The sequence below is a fragment of the Fusarium solani genome (assembly GCF_023522795.1).
Source record: "Fusarium solani strain SB1 chromosome Unknown bctg00000005, whole genome shotgun sequence".
NCBI lineage: Eukaryota > Fungi > Ascomycota > Sordariomycetes > Hypocreales > Nectriaceae > Fusarium > Fusarium solani.
In genome coordinates, this window is record NW_027072153.1 from 946304 (window position 1) to 970906 (window position 24603).

General features: G+C 54.2%; 8 protein-coding genes across 8 annotated transcripts; 4 read left to right on the forward strand and 4 right to left on the reverse strand.

The window, feature by feature from the left end:
* Positions 1–1148: 1148 nt before the first annotated feature.
* Positions 1149–3071, reverse strand: MRS44_008718 (uncharacterized protein; the record flags this gene model as incomplete). The annotated part of the gene is made up of 5 exons (XM_065621033.1): positions 1149–1454; positions 1538–1721; positions 1796–2143; positions 2199–2936; positions 3061–3071. The coding sequence occupies 5 exons, from the start codon at positions 3069–3071 to the stop codon at positions 1149–1151; spliced, it is 1587 nt and encodes a 528-aa protein (XP_065477105.1).
* A 709-nt stretch (positions 3072–3780) lies between these two features.
* On the forward strand, positions 3781–5649 carry MRS44_008719 (uncharacterized protein; the record flags this gene model as incomplete). The annotated part of the gene is made up of 1 exon (XM_046269658.2): positions 3781–5649. The coding sequence occupies one exon, from the start codon at positions 3781–3783 to the stop codon at positions 5647–5649; it is 1869 nt and encodes a 622-aa protein (XP_046132174.2).
* Positions 5650–6323: 674 nt separating this feature from the next.
* Positions 6324–9016, forward strand: MRS44_008720 (uncharacterized protein; the record flags this gene model as incomplete). The annotated part of the gene is made up of 2 exons (XM_046269657.2): positions 6324–8307; positions 8364–9016. The coding sequence occupies 2 exons, from the start codon at positions 6324–6326 to the stop codon at positions 9014–9016; spliced, it is 2637 nt and encodes an 878-aa protein (XP_046132175.2).
* Positions 9017–9827: 811 nt separating this feature from the next.
* On the reverse strand, positions 9828–11500 carry MRS44_008721 (uncharacterized protein; the record flags this gene model as incomplete). The annotated part of the gene is made up of 3 exons (XM_065621034.1): positions 9828–10527; positions 10632–11044; positions 11300–11500. The coding sequence occupies 3 exons, from the start codon at positions 11498–11500 to the stop codon at positions 9828–9830; spliced, it is 1314 nt and encodes a 437-aa protein (XP_065477106.1).
* A 5627-nt stretch (positions 11501–17127) lies between these two features.
* Positions 17128–18313, reverse strand: MRS44_008722 (uncharacterized protein; the record flags this gene model as incomplete). The annotated part of the gene is made up of 2 exons (XM_046269659.2): positions 17128–17531; positions 17593–18313. The coding sequence occupies 2 exons, from the start codon at positions 18311–18313 to the stop codon at positions 17128–17130; spliced, it is 1125 nt and encodes a 374-aa protein (XP_046132177.2).
* A 1903-nt stretch (positions 18314–20216) lies between these two features.
* On the forward strand, positions 20217–21071 carry MRS44_008723 (uncharacterized protein; the record flags this gene model as incomplete). Its single annotated transcript, XM_046281206.1, has 5 exons — positions 20217–20231; positions 20358–20469; positions 20574–20711; positions 20764–20926; positions 20987–21071. The coding sequence occupies 5 exons, from the start codon at positions 20217–20219 to the stop codon at positions 21069–21071; spliced, it is 513 nt and encodes a 170-aa protein (XP_046132178.1).
* A 354-nt stretch (positions 21072–21425) lies between these two features.
* On the reverse strand, positions 21426–22725 carry MRS44_008724 (uncharacterized protein; the record flags this gene model as incomplete). The annotated part of the gene is made up of 2 exons (XM_046281207.1): positions 21426–22577; positions 22642–22725. 2 exons carry the CDS (start codon positions 22723–22725, stop codon positions 21426–21428), a joined length of 1236 nt encoding a protein of 411 aa, XP_046132179.1.
* Positions 22726–23286: 561 nt separating this feature from the next.
* MRS44_008725 (uncharacterized protein) lies at positions 23287–24360 on the forward strand (the record flags this gene model as incomplete). The annotated part of the gene is made up of 2 exons (XM_046269660.2): positions 23287–23349; positions 23398–24360. The coding sequence occupies 2 exons, from the start codon at positions 23287–23289 to the stop codon at positions 24358–24360; spliced, it is 1026 nt and encodes a 341-aa protein (XP_046132180.1).
* Between the last annotated feature and the right edge of the window lie 243 nt (positions 24361–24603).

The window sequence follows — 24603 nt, forward strand, 5'->3', positions numbered from 1 at the left end:
GTCCGACTGAACGAGGGCCTCATGCCCTTGACCCTGCCTGCTTCTGTGCTTCTCTCCCAAGCCTCTACGCGAGCGGGCCCTCTCAACTCGTTCGGACCGCTTAACACAAGACTTCGGAGCCGGATATAATGAGCTGTCATAATGGGAAATTCGACCACAGCTAGCAATTTTTTCTTTTTTCCCCTTCCTGCGGCCCCTCTTAGAAATTCGCGAAAAAAGCAAGTTCCCTGACTTACACCCTGGCTGATCTGATCTTTGTCCAAACCTTAATCAACTCAGTAGCGCGCGGTTAAGATGAAACTCTTTCCAATAACCACCATCTCTCTCTTTTCATAAACGCCCCTCCTAGATCTCGTTACTTTAGCTGCTCAGATCTCATCAGCCACTGGCTGAAATAAACTTGGCTTCCCATGAGGCGTCATCTACGCACTCCTCCTCCAGATGCCACTAAAGAATCCTCCCTGTGCCATGTCGCATTGCCTTGCAGTAGCCTGTCTTCTCGAAAACCTGCCATCGCCGATCGAGGGGCCCCTGATCGTCGCTGCCAAGACGAAAACGGCCACCAAAACATACAACTTCTCCACCAACCGCTGCCACGAAACAAATGACCTCTCACTGCCAAACGGCGATAGTTGTCCTGAAGAGAAATGGTGACTACTGATAACTAAGGAATGGCTAGGAAATCCAATTGAGCATTCAATGGACCTTGGCGACGCGCCCTGAAGCACAATTGACTAAATGGTGGCTTGTGCTATCAAAATTACATTCATACGAGGCAGCTGAACAAGATGCCCAAGCTTTGGGGCCGCTCTTTGCGGCTGATAACTAGTAGTTGGCGATCAGAATGTCACAAGTCAAGGAACCCTCGTCAATGGCTGTCTCCAAGACAGGGCTGCCTGCCGTCAGCTGGGAACTAGCCCTGTATAGATCTAGACAATCCGGGGCCGGGACAGGTGCAATAACCGCGAAATGTTAATAGCTATCACTACTACATGAGCCCATGGGTGATATCATCTTTCTAGCCTGAACGCCGCCAATACATCTGTATCTCCAAGACCAAGAGCTTTTCCCAGCCTGGCTCCATTAAAATTCTCCCACGGATTGCCGCATAGCTTACATCCCCTCCAATTGAAACCCCGAGACTATACTTAGGTGGTCTTCTTCTTCTTCTTGGGCCTCTCCTCCTCGTTGTCCTCGTCATCGTCATCATCATCAACACCGCTCTCATCGCTTCCTGAGCCGGAACTCTCGTGGGCGCTGTCGAACTCCTCCGCGACGTCGCTTTCGCTGTCAGCCTGGAAGTCTTCATCCACGCTCTCCTCGTCTTCATCCGCTGAGCCTCGGTCAGCCTTAGCGACCACCTCATCCTCGGAATCATCCATCTCTTGGTCAAGTGCTGCAGCGAGAAGGTTGGCGTCCTCGTCAATCTCGTTCTTGACGCGAAGACCCTTGAGCTTGAAAAGGTCTCAAGAGCCTTCAGGTCCTCACGACTAATGTTGCTGAACTGCGATGAGCCGGCGCCGTTCTTCAGGAGAACAGTGATATCGAATGTCGACAAGGCTGACACAGCTCCGCTGACACGAGAGAAGGTAACCGACTGAGTCTGTTCGTAGGCGATGTAAGTTGCCGGCTTGGGAACAAACATGAAGGCCTTTTCCAGACAGTAGAGGGAACCCTCGCTGGCCTTGATGGAACACTTGATACCGTACTGGTTGCGGTGTCTGAACAGAAGTTAGTAGTCGTGTCAACTAGGAAAGAGTAGGGAACTTGCGTGATAAAGTCCTTGGCAGGGGACGAAATCTTCTTGTTACCGAGACCACGGAAAATCTTGGCCACAACCTGGTGGAGAGGCTCCTCGTAGTGAGGCTCAAGCTTGTCTTGGTACTTCTTCTTGAGCTCCTCCTCGTTGAGGTTGAGGTCAATGGTAACCTCCTCGTCCTTCTTAAACTGCATGACAACGAAGGGGTATCGGGTTTGACCCTGGCGCAGAGGTGGATCGAGACCAATGACAAGCATGTAATGAACCTCGTCGGGCTTGGGAAGCACCATGAACTTCTTGATGGCCTCGTATTGGATCTTGTAGTCGTACGTCTTTCCACGGAGGCGGAACGATGCCTCATACATATCGATGTCAAAACGACCTCTGCAAAGGACACGTTAGCGAAAGCACGGAGAGGTACCGCGGTCTTGAGTCATACCTGGGAGTGAGATGCAGAACATCCAAGAATGTGGCGATGGTGTCGCCAGCTGTTTCGCCAATCTCGGCCTTGTCGATCAGAGTTTCGTAGAAGAGGGTAGCTGCGTTCTTCTCCTCCTCAGCGTTGCCGGCATCACTGCCAGCATCCTCGCCCTCGGCCTCCTTACGAGTGGTGACACCGGGGATGTAGAAGCGCATCTCGACCAGCTGATCGCGGCCAGCGGCAGCCTTGGAGCCCTTTGACCGAGCTCCACCGAGCGATGGGTTGGCTCCCGAATCGGCGGCTGTGGCAGGAAGGGACATTTCTACGGCCACTTCATTTCGACCAGCAAGGTTGGTGTTTGCGATCTCCGAGTAGGCCAGCTCGAAAGCAGGTCGATTTTGTACGCTGAAGGTGAGTTCAGACTTGGAGAACTCTGCCTTGCCCCAGTTCCAGCCGCGAAGAGCGTGCTCCTTGTTCTCGAGAACGGTGCTGTACCAGTTCTTGAAGACCTTGGCGAGTCGGTCGTAGTCCTCCTGCTGGAAGCCATCGAGCTGGATGATGCCGGAATTGGCACGTTGCAAGATCTTGATCTCGTAACCCTTGGCGGCGCGACTCCATTGCGCAGAGGCGATGTTGCTGTGATCGAGGGTAAAGGTGTCGCCGCCGCTCGCAGGCTTCCAACCGAAGCCAGTTTCGGCGAATCTGCACTTGCCACTCTCCTTGGAGAGGTCCAAGTAGATGTTGTCGAAACTCTCGCTGCAAATTGATGATAAGGTTAGCTGTTGCCATGGAGATGCTTTGTGAGGCGATCCAGAGTTCGACGAAGCCTCGAGACCATCAAAGACGCCTCGAGAGTGAAAGAAATTGATCCAAAACGTACATGGCAGTCATCACGACGACTTTGCGCAAACTTTTGGTGTGGAGAGATGAGATTGGGAAAGGACAGCGTCGTCTCTTTCTCTCCTTTCGAGGCGACAATGGGTTGCGATGCAGAGCACGGTCTTTGGAAATTTGAGAATAGGTTCTCAGCTAAGCTTCGCGGTCGCGTCCCCCAAGTGCCTGAAAACACGCGCTCCCCGTGAACCACTATAAAGGCCCCACTTCAACAAAGGCTCCAGGGTGCTCTAGGCGTCAGCTCGCCCTGGGGAAAGCCTCTTTGCAGCAATGGTTGGGCGGCGTAGACCTCCCCAACGTTTGTCCGGTCCGTGCAGTCACATGGTCATGCTGTTGGAGGTATCATGAGGGGGCCAAGACTGCTGACTTAGCAGAGGACGATAGTGGTTCGTGAGATGCGGGTACCCCGTTGCTGTTAAAATAGTGGAAAGCTACCTATGATGGATTATACCTTATCTTCAATGCGTGGCTTGCTCTCCGACAAAGCATCGCGGTACTTCTGCAACCTTCCCGGCAATGCTCCACCAGCGATAGCGCCCGCGTGCTTGAAATGACGACGTCGTTGGCTATCGCCATCCGTCACTCGTCGCCTTCCTCCGACTCTTCCCTCTTCTTCTTCCTCATCATCTCCATCCACGCCTCCTCCCCCCTTTGAACCAACACTTATGCCTATTGCTCATCCATCACTTGGATGGTTCATGCCGTCATGACAACAAACAATCGCCGCCGGTCATCCGGCTTTCGATGCGCCTCGACTGCTCGAGTATCTGCCGCGCTACTGTTATCATTCCTCGCCTTTACGCCATCATCCGCCTCCGGCGTCGTCGACCGCGGTAGCCGCTTCCAGGACGATATCCTATTGCCTCCTGGGCCAGCACTACCATCAACTCCCGAAGTGCCTGCTCCCGCCGAACACACTTTCACACTTCGACACATATACCACCACGGCACCTATCTCCATCCCAACCTCCATCGAAAGCGCGATGTTAACCACGCTGAGTCAAGAGTGTACTTGGCCGCTGAAGATGGTTTTGAGGAATACGAGATTACCCGGCTCACGGCCAAGAGCCGCGCCGAACCGATCCAACGTCTGGTAGATCGAAGACCATCTGTTGTTGACCCCATGGTCGCCGAGTCTCGGCAACGAGGTTACGTATCCGTCCTTGACGCATCGGCGTGGACCACAGATCAAGTTCCATCCCCCGATATCAAAGATAAGAATACTGTCCTCACATTAGCGCGCATGACTGCCAACGCTTATGTTGAGCGCGACACTGATGCTGACTGGGAGGATGTCGGGCCTCGGTGGAATCGAAGTGCCGATTTCGGATGGGAGGGTGACGGCCTTCGTGGACATGTTTTCGCCGACGACACAAACTCGACCATCGTCATCGGCTTGAAGGGAACGACGACTGCCGTTTTTGATGGCGAAGGAACCACGACTAATGACAAGGTCAATGACAACCTCTTCTTCAGTTGCTGCTGTGCTCAGCAGGGCCAGTGGACCTGGCATCAGGTCTGCGATTGCGCTACTAGCACATACACCTGCAACAACACTTGTGTTGTTCAGGCACTGCGGGAGGAGAACCGATACTACGCTGCTGCTCGTGAGCTATACTCGAACGTGACAGAGCTCTATCCTGGTGCCAATGTTTGGCTCACAGGCCACTCCCTCGGTGGTGCCGTCACGTCCATGTTGGGCATGACATACGGCTTGCCCGTTGTCACCTTCGAGGCTGTTCCAGAGGCTCTTCCAGCTTCGAGGCTCGGCCTGCCTCTTCCTCCTGGTGCTGACCCAAGCTTCCCCCAGTTGCGCGAGAACACGGGCACGTTCCATTTTGGCCACACCGCGGACCCAGTCTACATCGGGACCTGTAACGGTGCTGCGGCGTCCTGCTCATTTGCCGGATACGCTATGGAGAGCGCATGCCATACGGGCTACGAGTGTGTGTATGATGTCGTGGCTGACAAGGGCTGGAGAGTCGGAATCGGCACACACCGGATTCGCTCCGTCATTGACGACATCATCACCAAGTATGACGACGTTCCGGAGTGTAAACGCACACCCGAATGCCGAGACTGCGCACAATGGAAGATGTACGAGAGCAACGGAACCGAGACAACGACAACATCATCTTCGTCGACAACCACCCGGACTCGGACTCGGACATCAACTTGTGAGACGCCTGGGTGGTGGGGTTGCCTGGACAAGACCACCCCAGGGGCGACTACAACATCGACAACGTCGTCTTCAACTACGACCTGTCATACACCTGGCTGGTTCGGATGCAAGGATAAGACGACTACTGAAACCACTACGGCGGAACCGACCCCGACCCCGACTTGCGAAACTCCAGGCAGGTTTTGGGGTTGCCGGGATGAAGTGGTCGTGACTACGAGCGCTCAGCCTGGTAGTGTGACGCAAGTTCCTATCACTGCTGCGCCTACAGCTACGTCAACGGATCCTTCGAGTGCCTCGCCACCAGAGAAACCAAAGTGCCTCCACCGCAACTGGCTTGGATTCTGCAAGGAGTGGGAAGGAGAGGAAACGGAGTTTGACCCCGACGAGATTTAGTATGGGGTGATAAATGCGATCTCCTGTCGAGATAGTCATATGCGACTCATACGACACCATGGTACCTGATCATACACGCAATCCCGGAAAGCTCGGGCTCCGGATACAAGTTCGTGTTTATTTGGTCTTATTTTCAGCTTTTGGCTTGGGGCGGAGGCCTCTGGGGGTTTTGGTGATACAGACGGCATTCTCTCGCTCACAACAGTGAGAATGATTTTTTTCATCTTCGAATCGATGAGGGCGTTTGGCTGGGTTCGGATCGTTACACGCAAGCAATTTAAGGGTTTTGGATTAGCACAGATAGATCAACTCTACTTGACCTGAGAGTCAGTGACGGATAACAGCGACCGTTAGACATTAGCATTAGAATGTTTGAATCTTGATATTTAACTATGAATAATGGTGATTATGCTGTGAATCATGATTGTAGTTGCCATGGATCTTAAGGCTGTCATGTCCACCCCCACCGGCACATGGGTTGGTTGATGTCAGCGGGCAGCCAAAAATAATTCTCCAGTGCTCCCCACCAAAGCGCGTCTTCCTAACATCCAACAAACTCCTGGCGTAAAGCCGCGACACCACGACATCCCATCGAAACAACCCAAAGGCGGCCGGAATAGCGTCATATGATGTCGCCAGCCTCGATTAATCTCATTGATCGATGATATAACGCGATGGAGACGGAATCCAAACCCTCGGAGATGGGGACTCCCCGTTCATCCTCCCTGTCGAGCCTCAGCGATAGTGACAGCGACAGCGAGACAGCGAAGAATCTCCAACGCCGCAGCAACGACTCCGATAGCCAGATCAACAATGAAGACAAGATAGAATGGCTGGCCACGACACGGAAGCGCCGCTCAACCGCCGGTAATCGGATGAAGTCGATGCTCGCCAATGAAGAGCCCGATTCAGACCTTGAACTATTGTTCGCAGAGGATGAGAACGACCAGGGCTTCTCTGACGCCGATGAGAATGCATCAGACGTGCACATGGACTCTTCTTCCGATGACGAGGACAATGACAACAACGATGATGATCTGGAGGGCGAGAAGGAGCTCGAGAGACAGGCCAAGGAGCGGCGCGCCGCCCAACGGAAGCGAAAGGCCCAAGAGGCCATCCCTGCAAAGTTTCGCAAGAAGGTTCGCATCGATCCCACGACCAAGACGCCTGCTGCACCCACGAGGCCCCCGCCGCGACCTAAGAAGAAATCCGAGCGAACCTCGTGGCTGCCCTCACCGGCCGACCTACCGACCCGAGCGTCGTCCCGCCAAACGACCCGACTATCCAAGGAGCAGCTTCACCAGCAGATGGTGGAGCGTGAGGCACGTCGACTGAAGCAGGTTGCGCAGATGCAGAAGAAGGCGGCTCGTCTCGAGGCTATGAAGAAGCCACCCATGACACAGGAGGAGAGGTTGCGCGAGGCGGCCATCGTGGAGAAGCGCAACAGTAAGAGTCTCAACCGGTGGGAGGTGGCAGAGAAGCAACGCGAGGAGGAAAGACGGGCGAAGCTGGCGGCTTTGCATCAGAGGACACTCAAGGGACCGGTCATCACGTTCTGGAGCGGCATCGGCGAGTGGATGGGCAGGCACATGGTGATCGAGGAACCGGCCAAGGAGAAGAGGAAGAGGGGTGAGAAGGCTAAGGGCAAAGATAAGGACAAGAGCAAGGGCCAAGACAAGACACCTGCTGGTGAGGAGAAGAAGGACGGCAATCAGGATCGAACACCGGCTGCGAATGATGCTTCATCCAAGGCCAAAGATGAGGAGTTGCAGCCAGCGCAACAGCAACCATCAACAACACCATCAGAACCGGCTGCGGCATCAGGGGCCAAGGAAGCTGAGCCAAATGCCACCCCCAAAGTCGGCGATGCCGTTACAAAGCCAGCAGATCCACCTTCAACGGCGCCGAAAACGACGTCTCCCACTCTCAAGACCGAAGAACCTGTTCGGTCGATGGCGATGCCACCACCACCTCCCCCTAGTGGTCTCGCCATACTTGCTCCTCAACCTCCATCATCAACACCAACACCGCCGCCGCCCTCTCCCCTTGCTCCTCCAACAAGTGGCCTCGCCGCTCCATCTCCTCTTCCCGCTACCGCACCACCAGACACAACTCAGCAGTCCATCATGACTCCACCATCAGGTCTCGCCCGTCCACCAGAACCGAAACCTTCTGGCGTTCTGGCAGCCCCTATCCTCGCTCCACCTCTCGGCATAAGTGTCAATGGGGCGGTGCCTCCTATGATGGGTTTTGGCAACCCCAAGTCCAACGTCCTTGCACCGCCGAATACATCCCAAGGTGTTGTCCCTCCCACATTGTCGGCCGTCGCCCCTCCCCATCCCTCTATATCCCCTCCAGTTACCGCTTCCCCTGCCCCAAAACCTCCACCGGCGCCGGCGACTTCATCATCAACAACGGATGCAGCTCCAAAAGACATCCTTCCACAGCCTGCATCCAAACCTTCCGATCTCCCTGCCAAAACCCCTAATACAGACCCTTCAGCTGCACCTAACCCCCCTGAAGCTGAACCTCAGCCACCTCAACCATCGACCGGAGCTCGCAACGCCATGGTTTTTCAAAACTTTGACAACAACGCGCTTAAGGATCGTACTATCCAGACTCAGATCATCTTTGGCCGAAAGATGAACAAGCTACCCAGTAAGACCCCTTGAACCCCTATTCATAGCTCTGTTGCTAACGCTCCACCCTCAAAGAACCTTCACCCGCTCCACTCTGCGTCATCACAAACCACCCTGCTCGCTACCGTGATCCTCGCACTGGCCTCCCGTATTACAACGCGTACGCGTACCGCGAGATCCAGCGTCTCATCCGGAACGAGTACCGTTGGAGCTGCGCCCTCAACGCTTGGGTCGGCAGCGGGACATACGCAGCCAGGGGAGTCCCTGAGCGCTTCCTGAATCCTAATAAGAAGGGTCCTGAAAAGAAGGAGCCGGCAACTGGTGATGAGACCAAGGGAGAGGCTGCGAAGACTACGGATGTGGCACCCGTACCTAAGGGCCCCGATGGGACGACTGGCACCCCAGTTCCAGAGAACAAGGTGAATGCTGTCAAAGATGAGCCAAAGCCATCTCCTATTCCCCAACCAGACACGGCCAAGGCCACTGCTCAGGTCAACACGGCTGCACCTGGCAACTTGGCACAACCCCCAACAGCTGGACCTTCAACCTCAACCTCGGCCCCGGCTCCAGCACCAGCCCCGGCCTCAGCTCCAGTTCTTACTGCTCCAACCTTTGCTCCCCCCACCTCTGCTGCCGCTCCTGCTCCCCAGCCTCAGCTACAAGCTCCAGCCAACCCCCCGCCGACTGCCGTGGGAACTGCACCGACACCAGCTCAAGAGGCAAAGTGAAATAATTCGCTTGGATTATCGATACGGGCGTTGTGGTCTCGGGCTATTTGGCACATTTTGGTTGCTGCCTTGAGGCGAGGAAGAGTAGCGGTAATGCGATATGACAGAACCAATGTGTTTTCTACGTGTATCAAAAAATGTATAGATAAGAGATGCCTATGATGGCAGAGGGAATCAATGCGGAGACATGCAACACTTCTATCCCGATAGAATACAGCCTTTGTTGGATCAAGCACGACATCATCTTTTGAGTGAGATAAACCGAGACAAATAAGTTCGAGTCGAAGATCAACTTCATTTCATCTATACAAGTCCTAATAGACCCTTCATGACGAGCATACCGTCATCAACAGATGTAAAGAACATGGTTGTTCAACCCAAACATGGCATCCTTGTCCTACCAAGATTGCGTTGCAGACATGACCATAACGTCCTCTTCCACATGCCCCCCGAATCCCATTTTGATCCATGTCTATTTTGCCTCGTACACCATCCCTATGCCCTCATATGCCCACCTTCCCTCCTTCCGTATTACCACTAAGGGTATAAATGTTTGTTGTATAGTATGCCACTTTCAATTCGCTTCCATTGCCCACTCTTGCGCCATCCCCGTATCTTTTTGTCCATTCCTGGAAAACGCCAAAATGCAAAGCCCATCACCTGCAAAAGCAGGGACAGTGAAGTAATACAAAAACAGATGCTGGAACTGAAGACCGAACGCCGTCTATATGATGATGCTGTTGTGTGATGACAAATCCCATGGATGTGTCTCAGTAAGATTAAAAGAAAAAGTTGAGAGTTGTGTTGCGATTTAGTTGCGCTTGGTGCCGATAACGTCAACCATCCAGCCCAGCTCGGCAGCGAAGTCATCCAATCCAGTGTCAATAGGAGCACCCAGGAAGTTGCCACCGCTAACAGTGAAGCCAGAATCGCTGCGGGAGAGGAGAGAAGGGGAGTTGACCTTGCCGTAGGTCGGCTTGGGCTCCGCAATCTTGGCTCCCTGCTCGTGAGGTTCAGGAAGGCTGTAGCACTCGAAAGAGTCGGTCGTCGATGGCATGCCAGCGGTGGGCTGGAAGGAGAGGATATCACTGTTGTTGCTTGACACAACATCGTCTTCGTCGTCGGTCAGGTCGAAGAAGTTGGTGTACTCATCCTCGGGGAAGTTGGGTGAGACGGGAGATAGGAAGAAACTCGTGGCAGGGTTGAAAGGAGCACGAGGCACTGAGAGTGTCTCAAGCCGGGGTCGAGAGGGCAGCACAGCGGATGCGGGCACCTCCTCTGTCTCGTGAACGTTTTGCTTGGGTGGTTCGGTAGGAATGAGGGTGATGGAGCTCTGGTTGGCCGCCTCGGCATTAAATGACTCGGTGGAAGCGGAACGCTTGAAGGGAGGAGGTGAGAGGCGGGTGACATAAGACTGAGTCTCGGATGCTGCCGAAGTTGCAAAGTTGTCGTCGTCGTCATTGTCATTGTCGTCGGCGATGTCCTCGGGGATGACCAACGAAGGCCTCTCACTGAGGTTCGAGTCGGGCCGGGGAGGAAGATCGTCGGACAGGAAGCGGCGAAGGGACTCGGGGGAGATATCCGGGTACGAGTACCCTCCGATGGGGTTGTACACCGGTCGTCAAAGTCCTCCTCAGTGAGGCCAGTCATGTCGTTGCGGACAGGAGATCGACCTCGTTCACCATCACGGCTATTCAACTTGCGACCAAACAAACGCTTCCAAGCTGCCGGGGCGGGGGACAATGACCGAGACGAAGCCTTGTGGTGTAGTGAGGGAGAGGAGCCAACACGGTAGGGGAGATGGTTGGCGGCTGTTGTAGGAGCGGGTCGAGGGGTGGTGTATTTTGATTCGGGGTTCATTGTCTTGAAGTCGGCAGCACGCATAGATGTGAGAGATGCACTTCGCTGTCGGAGAGCCTGCTCGACAGGGACAATCAAGGTGTTGACGGCTTGGCCTGGTAGATAAGGGCAGGCAGTTGTCGAAGGGAGACTTGGGTCGTGTGTCTCGACAGAACCATCCACCTCATACTGAGAGTCCATTGTTAGAATTATTATAGTGTTGCGAATGAGTGACTGAATTAGGTAGACAAGAGAAGGAGTGAAAAGGTTGAGTAAATGTTCTTGGGGGTTGGGCAAGCGAGTGTAGATGTATATGAATGGCAGTGGTGGGTGGTGGTTGTTAGTTGATATGCAAGGGATGGAATGAATGTTTATGTTTGTTATGGGGTATGGATGGTGAGATGAAACAGAATGGCAGACACATGCCAAAATGGGACCACATACGTAGTAATAATAGGTATGACCCATCTTGAGACCACCGTGCCTCTTGTTCAGACACGAGCCTGAGGGAGAGCCGAAGCCTGTGCCTGCGCTTGTGCCAGCGCACGTCGCAGAAGCCGAGACGGAAGCGTCGTCGCAGACGATGTCGCGAAAAGAATAGCAGCCTCTCCACTGGCCACGGCCACGCCGGACGTCGCGTTGCATGGGGTAAGATTGGCTGAAATTGTCCCACGACCCAATAAGCTGCACGGACTGGGTCGAAGGGTGTGTTTGACTGGGGATGCATGTCAGCGCCCGCCGCTCAGAGCCACGCACGATGCATCGGGCCACAGCATGGAAGGGGAATAGAAGAAAAGAAAAACAATGGGAAATTGCATAAAACAGCCAGCCACACACGCGGGCGCCCCAGCCCAAGGGAAGGGGGAAACGGCACTGGCATGACAGCTGAGAATCGCGGGGAGGGAGACCAGGGAGACCAGGTACTCCCAGTATCCATCAATTCCTTGGTCAACTGTCGGCTGCAACCAGCAAATAGTCCCAGAGAGATGGAGTCCATGGATACCCGCCTCTGCAGTGAAGCCTAAGCCCAGCCAGCCATCTGCCAATGCAATGCACGGCACGCAACTGCACGCGCGCAGAGGCTGGCTGTGATGGGACCGGCGCTGACTTCAGCTCGCCTCCCTTCTCTCGCTCGCGTGGCCCAGAACTCAGAAGAAAGCATCCAATTCAGAAAACAAGATTTCCAGTTCGTGTCTCAGACAACAGCAACAGGGGGGTTGGCCGGGGGTGAGAGCCAGATTCAGACCAGATTCATGCGAGGGTATAAATAAAACAGATAGAGCGAGCATACCACGGCAATCAAGACACTTTTGGGGTGATAAGTGCCAATCCCGGTCTTAGAAGGGAATGACAACGTTCGACAATTGAAACACAAAGGGAATGTAAGGAAATTGCCTCCAGAGGGCAATAAGAATGAATGAATGAGTATCGTTTAACCCGGCGCAACGGTCCGGAAACGGCGAATCGAGACAGTGGGTGCAAGATCGATCGGCCAGCGAGAGGCGGAGGAAGAAGCAAACAATGACAGCCAGGCAGGCAAACAATGACCAAGGAAAAATGAAGGACGAAAAGAAAGAAAAGGTCCCGACTCACAACATGAAAGTGAAGAGTGTCGTTGACGGGTCCATGGCGGGCAGCAGATGGAAGGGTCCCCCCGATGTAAATATGTAGGAAGATGCACCTCGTCGTAGGGATGATGGACGAACTCGGATCCAATTTGGCCCTGCAGCAACGGCCCACGACGGCGCCTAAACAAACCTCTGTTGGGAAGCTCGGAGAACTGGGGATGAATCAATAATAGCAGCCGGATGAAACACCAGAAGGCGCCCGTCGCATGTTCAGACAGACGCAAAGTGGTTCTCGAGACTTGAGACTGGCCGCTGAAGTCTGGAGTTGAGACTCCCAGATTACTGCGAATTTGGGGACAAGCCAGAGCCGGCCAATGGGAAGGCGAGGACCGGCTGAGATGGATGGACGGTAAGCGCCGCGACGGGGTGTCAGGTCGAGCTTTGACGAATGTCGAGGTGTACCAGACAACGGGGTGGATAATGGATTGCGGCACGGTACGGGCGCTTAAGCGCAGGGCAAACAAAGAAGCGCAGACCCTGAACGACAGACAAAGAACGAGGCGAAGCGTGGATATCCGGGCCTGGAAGGCGAAGCAATGTGCCGTACAGTAGCGACAATAGTAAGAACGAAATAAGACGCGCCGGGCGGGGGGTCGCGGGCGGCTAGTGACGCTGCTCCTCCGAAGTTCGTGTCGCCAGCGACGCTCGGGAGTCGAGTTGTGGTCCAGGAGTGGCCGAAGCTGCAAAGACCCGGGGGGACTCGATCGGAAGAAGGTCCAGCGCAAGTTGTCGTCGCCGCTAAATCGAGCTCTGCTTCTTCTGCTGTCCAGGTCTGGCGTTGCTTTTGGCGGTTTCAGATGAGGAATGGGGGAGAAGGTTTGAGAAGAGGGAAAGATGCAAGTTGGAAAATGAGATTGGATGTGGGAGGAGATTAGTTGCTATTGCGATGGGATGGCGGAAGGGGCGGGAGGACCAAGCTGTGTCTGGAGAGCCTGGGGATGGGGAAAAGGAAGGACTTCTTTTTCTTCCTTCCTTCCTTACATTAATTACGTCTTACCTCGCCAATCTTGGACGAGCAGGTAAGCCAAGCAAAAAGCTGGCCAACAGGATAAATCACCTCAGCTCAGCCCGGTTCGCCATGCTCGAATTCAGCTTGGGCTCTCTTTTCCAATTGCGATTGGGGGCCCGGGACAAGTGAGACCAGCTGAAGAAGAGGCGATCGTGAGAGGCTGAGATGCCGCGAACCATGCACGAGGGCCCCCGGGGGCGTCCAAGGGGGCCATGGGGGTGGGCGCGCCTCTTCTGGGTTCGGTTCAGCAAGCGACATCAGGTTTGACCAAGCCTATTGGCCCTGCACTACACTACAGGATGTGGCCCAGCTACTATCGACAACCGTGGAAAGGCTCCCGCCCTTTGGTCGTCATCGATTGTGCAGGTTGCATCCCATCGTTCTGCGCCTCCGTTGCTAAAGTCTATCCAACGGTGCCGCCGAAAACGTCGACATCCTAGACACATTCGAGACGGGAGGCCACGAACCATAAAATCCTGTGACACGGCGGACAAGAGAGACAATGCGAAACGGCCCTCAACTGGCGACATTTCAGGGGAACAGGTTCGCGGGCACGGAGCGCGCGGGTGGCATCTTGATGGGCGATGGGCGACAGGGAATCTGGTGTTTAAAGCCTCTGATGTTTGTGATTGGCTACCACGCATCCACTAGACTCCTGGAATGATTCCCAAAGGGGAATTCGACAGGAGCTCGAAGCGGCCTAGCGATCAGCCTGAGACCATTGCGGATCCAATCCTCGACAGGGATCATGGGGGGTTCAAGGCAAGGGGTCTAGAAGCTGTACAGGACATAAATACTAATGCGTTGCACGCGCAGTCAAGTGTCTGACTTATTCTGTGCACAAGTTCCAAGCCCATGTGCGGCCAAAGGGGGAGGAGGGGCGGGTGCGCTTGGGATTGGAGAGATGCACACGCGATGCAATGTGATAGGTTACCAGCATTTCAACTGCAGAACGGCATGTCCAAGTTTGTCAGAAATCAAGTTGAAAAAATGTTGACTCTTCAGCTGCAATCATGAGCAGACAAGAACCAGTCAAACCCCATCAATCGGGTAGCTTTTTTGGATGCCTCCACTAAATACAACCCTCCTGAAATCAGGGTCCCTTTAGATCCCCACACAGGAAGTCGACCACTCACGGCCCGTCTGGGATCGTCGAACCGCCCATCTGAAACTCTTCGCCTAGCAGGCATCATCGTCAGACATAGAGAGCCGTTCTCAGCAATGAACGATGTTGAGCTTCTGACAGCAGGTTTCAAGCAGAGTGGCTGGAATCAGCAAGGCAGGTTGATGCGCAAGTCAGGCAAGGCATTCAATGCAGCGCATGCTGCGGCCTATGGTCGCCCACGTCACCTGCGACCACACCATTTCATCAACAACCGCTGCTGCTGGCTGCCGCTTTCAGGACGTGGTGCAGCTCCCGAAGGTTGTCAAGATGCATGATTTCAATAGTTAGACTTATTGTGTCTCGGACGCACAAGGCCTACAGCCGACGATGCACCCGGCTCCCCGTCGGTGCGACCGCCTTTGTCTGGCATGACATTCACGATACTTTGTGCTTGCATTCACGATACTTGCTCCCTAGGCAGTCACCTTCTCCATAAATCCTTGGGCATCTGGAGACGTCCTAATGAGGCTCTTCATCTCCAGCCCCATCTCCCCTGCGGCGGTGCACACCGGCGGGTGGCGGTGGGCTTTGACGTCTTGGACCACATGTGGAGCTTTGAAAAAAAAACGTTCAAGGAAAAAGACGATGATGGGCCGCTAGAGTCGAACGTCGGCAGAGGGTTTATGGCGGGTATGGCCTCGGGGAACGCATTGTGGGTGCTTGTACGACTGCTTGCTGAAACAAGCTTGTCACTCATGAAAGTGATGGCATGAATTCGCACATACGTGAAGCGTCACACAAGAGTAGAAGAGTCAGACGTGAAGATGAGCATTTCATCTCATCTCACCCTGTCCATCAGCCAAATCCAAGTCCTTCCATCCGCAAGCCACCTTATCCCAGCCATAGTCCGGCAGCCCCGAGATTCTCAAAAAGCAAACGGCACCGCATCTCATTTTCCCAGCCTTCTTTTTTATTTCTCCGACTAATTCACGCAAGGCTGTCTAGTTAGCTCATCAACATGGAATTTGCTTGTCTTGCAAACTCCATTATACTTGATCAAAGCGCCCCTTGTTTCGGATCGTGTAACCACATGGTGAGAGCCCCGAACTTCGGAGAGACGAGAAGAGCTCCGAGAGCTTCCGCCGAATGCGGCCTCACCGCCTGCTTGTTTCTTCTTTCTGTGTCTCCTCAATTCACGTTCACGGTCATGACCTGCATCTGTGCATTTCAGCTGAGTGGGCGGGCATCAATCTCAGCTCATGAGAAAAAAACAACAAGAGATACTTCACTAGGGCTGAATTGTGGAGATTCTGCATGTCACTCCATTGTTTGATTGACGCTGTCATCCAATACAACGTATATTGGATTGTTGATATTAGCGTCTCATATACGTTATACCCTATTACATTTGGAGCCTCATCAATCTCACATTCAATGCCCATGACAACCAGCATCTCCCTCTTGAACCTCTTCGTTCCAGAACTCTGGTCATGATGAAGCGCCCTCTGTGCATCGACCATCCTGCGCACCCCGTCCCTATGCCCATTGCCAGTTCACGCTTCCCTCGTTCGATGTTTCCTTTGTGCCCCTGCTCTGCTGTTGTCCATGCCAACATCACACCATTCTCTTTGAGATCCATTCAGGAACCAGTTCTGCACGCGCGCGCCAGATGACGGCCGCAGATTTACACGTATCCATCGTCATGATCTCAAAAACTCAGTGGTTAGCATCACATGGATACCTCGGTAAACCTCAGTCTTCTTAGCATGTCCATGTTCAATGCAGCTCTTGCTTTACGTCCAACTGCAATAGGCTGTAATGATGATGATAATGATTTCATTCCAGTCTTGCTCGATAGGCAACCCTAGATACAGCCTTTGTACACCTCCCAGATATCCATAACATCCATCATGCCATTGTCCTCCTCCTGATCCCGAACCTTTCCGCATTACACAAGACCCAACACGCGCGCGCAAGGTTGGCGTTTCCATAATCTGTATGCCCTCTCACCGCCAAACCAAACTCAACTTGCCTCACATCCATCTCAAGGCCTTAACAAATATCGTACAACGAACATGTATGAAACAATTCGGGAAGACGTTCCTTGTCCACCCGACACCACCATCCTCAGAACGCCTGCCCCTGCCCCTCGCTTGCCGGTCCCCTCCCCGTCATGACAGAGGGGAGGCCAGAAGCGGGGGGTGTAAGAATGGTACTTTGAAGATAACGAAAGTAGGTTGAATGTATTATCCCGGTGGCTTCATCCACCGGGTTTCTCATTAGAGCCGTGAATTAAAGGTTGATATTATTACCGTCAGCTTCGAGCCGTCTTGAAAAATTGTGATGCTGGTAATGCTGCTTGCTGTCATGCCCCGCCATCAAGAAACATGATGAAGGGCATCTCCCAGATAAGTGAACTAGACCGCGCAGCCGGGCGATATCCATGTAAAAGTTTCTTTTTTGTTGTTTCGTGGTTTTCATATTCATATGCCCATGTGCCGAAAATCGATCAAGTCGCATGTGTGTAGGTTTACTGCTTTTTGGCCTCAGCCTCAGCCTTCTTGAGGCCAACAGGCTTGTTGGACCGCTTGCCCTTGTATTTGGTGTCCAGGAGAGTGTCCCAGAAGGTGAAGAATGGCTGGGCAAAGTTGGTCTTGATGCCCCAGTGCTGGTGGTGAATGTCGTGGTACGCAGCATTGTTGCTAGTGATAAGCTGGAGGGGGTCCCAGGGGAACTCGTAGCCGCAGTGGTCATCGACAGTCTTGATGGTGGACATGGCAAAGAGCCACATGCCCTGGCGGACGGTCATGAAGGTGGCCTTGAACGAAACAGCTGCGCCGAGGGTATCGAGGAGGAAGCCCTCAACGGGGTGGTTGTACAGAGCGCCGTAGGCATAAGGAACGTAAAGTCGGTGGTGTCGCGAGTGGAAGTGCGCTGCGGAATCAAGTTAGCAGGCTGCAATGCCGCGTCCGGGGAGAGGCATCATGAAACTCACCATACAGCCACTTGTTGACGTGCATCAGACGGTGGAGGAAGTACTGCCAGGTGTCGATGATGGAGATGGCGACAAAGAACTGGACAGCGGGAATGAGGAAGTGGTAGATGACCTTGGCCACGTTGATCTCCCACGAAGCAAAGGCCGGCTCGTTGGTGGCGGTGACGAGCGAGGGGTAGTAGCCACCAGCGAGAGCGCCGGCCAGCAGCGGGTGAGATTCGAGGAGACTCTTGGAGATGGCGGTAGCGTTGAAGCCGAAGACTCCCAGAACAGTAGGGAGGACTCTCTGAGCAACGCGGATGCGAGTGGCCCAGACAGCGACGTCGTAGTCGGACTTGCCGGCCATCTCGGGAGGCTCGGTCATTGCGAGGATGGCGCCGGTGATGACCTGGATGACCTGCTGGAGGATGACGTCGCGGGCGACCTCGTACCGGGAAACATGGTTGCGCTTGGTGATCTCCTCGGGAGTGTGCAGTCGGTACTGGGGGAAGTAGTCATAGACGTCGATAGCGTGGAAGGTCAGGGACAGGGCCCAGTAGACGACGACGGGGATGACGAGGGAGAGCCAGAAGTCTGACATCCACGACAGGAGATCAGGCTGAGGCTCGAGGCTGTAGGTGGGCAGCGGCGGCAGCGCTGTCTCGAAGAGAGTCTGGTTGAGGGGGGAGCCTGGAGCGGCCATGGCGGAACCGTCGGCGAGGATGGAGCTGTCGTTGCCCATGACGGTTAGATTTGCTGCGAAAAGCGTCGGAGCGTCGCGTATAGTCGATGGTTTAGTTGAAGCAGGGAGAGACTCAGGGTGCGGCTAGGTGGCACGCAAAAGAAACAGCGCCAAAATGAAGCAATCAAGAAAAAAGACAAACAAGACCCAAGATAGCACCTCGAGGGAAGATTAAAGGAAGGTAACTAGCTGGAGGTAACGGGAGGGTTTTATGGAAAAAGGGAGCGTCGATGGGATGGGATGTCGAAGCCAAGTTTATTAAACTGGAGTTGGGGGAAAGATTAGATTAAGGCGCGTGCCAATCCTCGTCCGCGCGCGCCGCTGGGGCCCTCTTTTTCGTCTCCTTCCTTCATGTGCAGTGGCGCCAAGCAAAGACTTTTGTTAGTTGCCAGTGAGGAAAGTGATTGACCGAGGCGGAGCCCCGACCGGCAGCTTCGGACCAAGTCAAGAGTGCGAAACGCGGCCAGATCCTGGGAGCTGAACAGGGAATGGCAGGGGATGCGAGTTGCCGTCTGCTAATCAATCTTGTCCTTGTCTGCTTTCAATGGATGTCAATGATACCTTGGTAATCATGACCTTCAGAGTGCAATCTCAGGTACAAGTCCCAGCATTTGCCTCCCCCCGAAGGTTGCATCATGGGGTCAAGAGGCAAAAAAACGAGCTGTCCGAACAATCAGCCCATGCCCATTTCAGGGCGGCCCAGTATCAAGTCATATTCAAAAGTCAGGCACAATCGATCTGCCAGGGCTCTAGCTGTCATTTCAAGGGGGAGAAACATTGTTAGTGCGCAAAGCAAACTCGAACCTCGCTCGTACGAAGGGCTGACGCGCCAATTGATCTTGCATGGCATGTTTTCTCATCCTCCTCTCCCTGAGCTCACACAGCCCAAGCCCTGTGCCCTGCGAAGCCTCCTTGTGGCTCGCGCCATGGAAACGTCACCAACAGGTCATGGTGATTTCGCACTCGCTATCGTTGGTCTGTCTTTGCGAGCTCTGCGCGCACGGCACATGTCGGTATTGGAGCATTTCTCGAGGTCATGCCAGTTCGTCTCGCGTAGATTCGCTGCCCCAAACCCGAAGGTCCGACCCTTTACTCCGTCAGACCCTCGATGAGATGCTTGTAAATGAGTCCCTCCCGCGTATAAGCCCGGGCCAAAGTTGACCCCTGGTGAATCGACCGTCGGGGTGGCGTTCCTTCCCAACTCGGAATCCAAGGCTCGGAGCGGGCTTGCGCGGGCTCCGGCCGCCGGACCACACGGATGACGGGTTGGATCTGGGGTCCTTCTCTGCTCTCTGTTCAGGGGCAACCATGACTAAACTCGCTTATCGGCCGATCCAATGCTTTTCTGCATTTTATGCACATGTCAAGCTCTACTCTCCTATGGGGTCGCAAAAAAGGGACCGGAATAACATTGGTGGGCGCGCCACAACCAAAATCAAATCACTCTGGTCGTTTTGGCAACGCCGAGGTGCTCCAGACTCTTTTGAGAGCTCTGGTGCAATTTTCGTACCGACAGGGGTATTTGGCCAATCAGCATGCAGAAAGAAAAGTGACTTTTGATGCAGCTTAAATCAACACACGAGCCAAGTATCGCCGCTTACTTGTGGGTTAGAGCTTGACCTCGAAAGTACAAAGTATAGCTCGTAAAATCACCCTTCTACCCTAGTAGCGACAAAGTTAACTACTAACAGATCTTATCGATAAGACTCAAGCGGGGCAAGTACAATATTTGCACCAAAACCTGGCGCCCAAAGCCCCACCAGAGAATGACCCCGCCACCCTCTCCCACTTTGATTTTTATCACCATCAGGCTCTCCTCCTCTGGTCTCGCTTCTCTTTGCCAGTCACATCAGCTTCTTTCTCCCTTCAAGTCCATCCTTTCAAATCCAACCCAACCGTCACCATGATTATCTTCAAGGTAAGCAACACCCGTCACTCGATCCCGTCCCCCGCAATGCGGAATCCCCCGCCTTCGACTAGCAAATACAACGACCCCGCGTTGGACTTTGGCATGATCTTTTTTTACTGAACCCCGCAACAATAGGACATCCTCACCGGCGACGAGCTGATCTCCGACTCGTACGACCTCAAGGAGGTCGCCGGTACCGTCTATGAGGCTGACTGTGCCATGATCGAGGAGGGTGGTGTCAACGTCGGTATGTAGCCAACCCTCTGTTACACTGTCGACCAAGCTGTGCCCGACGGCCCGCGGTTCGTGGTGTCAACAATTTCATTCCACGCTAACACCACATCCTCTCAGATATCGGTGCCAACGCTTCCGCTGAGGAGGCCGAGGAGGCCCTCGATGACACCGTCGTCAAGGTCAACAACATCGTCAGCTCTTTCCGTCTCCAGAGCACTTCTTTCGACAAGAAGAGCTACCTCACCTACCTCAAGGGTAACAATTCTTCTTCCATCCAGTTGGGATCCGTCTCTAACTCCAAATCCAGGCTACATGAAGGCTGTCAAGGCTGCTCTTCAGGAGAAGAACGCTCCCGCCGAGACCATCACTGCCTTCGAGAAGGGTGCTCAGGCTTACGTCAAGGAGCACCTCCTGCCCAACTTCAAGGACTTTGAGTTCTACACTGGCGAGTCCATGAACCCCGACGGAATGTACGTTTTCTACCCCACTATCCTCAGTCAAGCTATATAGGTCACTAACAATAATCACAGGGTTGTCCTCCTCAACTACCGTGAGGACGGTGTCACCCCCTACATCATCGTCTGGAAGCACGGTCTTACCGAGATGAAGGTCTAAGGTGGTGAAGCGTGGTGGAGGTGCTGCAAGTTCTGCTATACCCGTGATGATGGACGGGCAAGCACCTATTTAGAAGATTACGAGCCACACGAAACTCGTCCTCGGCGCTTGGAATATCCCCCGAGACGTATCGATGAAATGAAAAAAAGAGGGCTGCAGATTCCAATCCAGTCTGATCGTCACGATGTCACCCAATTTTCAGTCTCTAACATTCTAATAATCGCGAGTGATGCTATGTATGGACGGCATGGAAAGATGGTCGACAAAACTCCGAATACGCCCGGCGATGCTGATTTGTTTGTTTGTTTGTTTATCCCAACCAAGACAAGATAGGGCAGGACAGGAAAGGTTTGCTCAAAATTGCGGCCTCGTTGCCATGGGAATAGGCGGTGGTGCATCATCATCGGCGGGAGCACTTGGGGCCACCGAGGCCACGAGGGCCGGCTTCTTCTTTGGCGGGGGCGGAGGTGGCTTCTTCTTCCCTACGAGACCCGACAGGGACGGAGAGGCAGCTCCAGCCTGGGCTCCCTGGCCTTGCTGAGTGCCTTGTACACTAGCATATGAGCTCTTTGCCTTGTCCATAAGCCCGTACTTTTGGTTCAGATTGTTGGCCGTCTTTGCTCCTGCAGCAACCTGCTCTCCGTGACGTTGACGGAAGTTGTTGGCCGTGCTAGCAGCCGCCCGAGCATCTGAGAGTGACACCGATGAAGGATCCTTTTGGAAGTTGGATGCCGTCTTGAGGGCAGCTTGCTTTTGCGCCCATGTCGTCCCTTCACTAGGCGGCTCCGCGGCGTTTGCATTTGACGTTCCAAGCTTGGAAAAGCGGTTCTGCAGCTCATTCATATGCGAGGGAGTAGTGGGAGGTGAGGCAACTCCAGGACGCGGGGGCTTGGGCGGACCATCAGACTCTGAAGCCGCAGGACTGGAACGGCCAATACCAAAGGCAGGGACCGATACGCCTGCTGCGCCAAGACGGCTGATGGCCCCTTGGTTCAGGGCGCCTTGGTTGATGAGAGGGTTGCTCGAAGGAGCTGGGCTTGCAGCGCCAGACGAGACTGTGCTGCCCGAGTTGGTTCTTGGTGGTAGACGCGGCGGTAAGCTGGGAGGCGCAGATCTTCCTCCTCCAACGGCCGCCATGGCAGACTGATACGACGGCGGCTCCGCAGGTCGTCCATCAGCACCGTCTCTCCTACCCGGCGGCTTGGGGAGGTGGTTCGTCGCAAGGCCTGTAGTGTTGGCACGGTAAGGCCCGCGTGGCTTGGGTTCCTCTTCTTCCTCCGGCTCAGCATACTGAGGTTCCTCAACGGCGGGTGCACGCGGATCCATGTATTTGGACGGAGCGGTGATGACCTTTCTCGGCCCCGGAGGAGGCGGCGGAGGCGCAAGACCAGAGCCGGTACGCTTTGGCGGTGGCGCAAAGGATGCCGGGTCCTTGAGCCGGGAGAGAGGCACGGAGACGTGATCGGAGCGGTCGTCGTCGGACTTTTTCCTATGGAGGAGGCCATTCTTTTGGGGGGTATCTTGTCAGCCGCGGCGGCGATAGTGAAAGAAGAGGTGAAGGACGACTTACCACTTGACCTTTGATCGTCGTGCCCGGCTTCTCCGGGTGCCACCCCTTCTTCATGATATCTTTATACTTGGACCCCGACGACATGGTGACAATATCCAATGGTTGAACTTAGGGGAAATAGGTATAGGTGAGGTCGGAATAAACAAGGTCAAAGGAGAGGAAAAAGAGGCACGAGGTTTGGGCTTAGCTCAGAGGGAGCCCAAGTCCGTCCGTAGGAGGGGGACGTCCCCGGTGGAAAGTGACGTACTTTCAGCCACAATTTCGGAAGCGCAACCGCGCCACAGGTTCGTTCCTTTTTGGCGGGGTCATGTTTGCTCGATTGGGAAGGTTCGGATTTTGTGAGGATTTGACGCCTTGCGATTCAGGCTTTTAGATTTGGACCTTCATGATGCCGCCGACGCACTTACAGGCAGTTTGTAACGGGCCGTCAAATACCTAATCTACAATTTGACAGTCCAAGGAGATTCATATTGGAGATTCTACGCTCATTTTACATTAGGAAGATCTGAACAATTGTGACTTTTCTTCTCCGGGTGCTGATAGTCCATGAATTCAATGGCACCCATTAACGCGACGAGACGCGTCTAAACCGCCATCATCCCCACTACAACTCCAACTCGACCACCTTCTACAACCTCAACCAAAATGGCAGCTCCACTGTCTTCAGACTATGAGCTCCTTACGGAGCACTTTGGCTACCCGCCAGTCGTATGTTGCCCATGATCTCTGCCGCGCTCTATCTAATATCCCCGCCAGTCCCTCCTCGACGACATCATCAACACAATCAACGTCCTCGCCGACCGCGCCCTTGATTCAGTCGAGCGTCTTCTTCTCTCCATTCCTCCACAATCTCTCGGCTTCTCCGAAAAACATGCTCCAGCCGGAGAGACGCCGCTACCCCCAGATGAAGCTGCAAAGCTCGAGATTGAGCATGGCACCCATCAGCTCGAGACGTTGCTAAACGCGTCCATCGACAAAAACTTTGATCTGTTTGAGCTGTACACCATGCGCAACATCCTCACAGTGCGACCCGACGACCAGCCATACATGCGCCTCGCTCACTACGAGGGCCTCGATTTCAACGCCCTCGAAGCTCCCGACCGCCCGACCACTGAGTCCATCACGGCGCTGCGGAGGAGGCTGCACGCCAGCCAGAAGCTGCACGCAGCGCTCGAGGCGGAGCGGGCGCGCAACGACGCGCTTCTCGTCAAGCTGAGGGCGGCGTTGGGTGTTGTGCCGGGAGGTGTCAAGGCGGAGGAGGGACAGGCTCAGCCCGGGTCGGCGTTTGGATTCCTCCGTGACAAGGCCAGTCTACAAGACGCGGACGCCAATACGCCCATTGCTACGACGACCGAGTTTACCCTCTCTCAGCTACAGGCTCTCCGTGCGCTGTCGACGTCTCTGCGCACGCTTCTTCCTGATCTTGGACCTGATGACGTGGATGCAGATGCTGCTGACGGGGATGCTGCAGGCGGTTCAAAGACATGGAGACGTGAGCGGGTAGAATATGTCGAAGGGGCATCACGCAAGTATCTCGAAACAGCGAGAGGTCTAGAGCTAGGGGCCCAGGGCGAAGTCCGCGATGGAGAGTGGCAAGGCGAGGGGCGCAAGATAACACGAGGAGACGTCGAGGGTCTAGAGCAAATAGTATCCATGCTGGGCAACAACAAGTCGCCAGAGTCAAAAGGTGGCGATGGGGAACCAATGGACGAGTCATGAACATCGATGTCGTTTGTACATTTGGATTTAGGCATCTTCAAAGATCGGGAAACGGCGTGCCGGCGCAGGATAGGGAAACGGTTGGACCCCCCCTTGGTTCATGGGTGGTGATGGCTCTGACATCTCTTCTTTTTCTTCTTTTGCTATGTTACAGGCGTGCGGTCTCAAGCACGAGAAATACATTCATCCAGTGAGGACTTCTACCTCTGATACACTTGAAAACATGTCTTTTTTACTTGATAC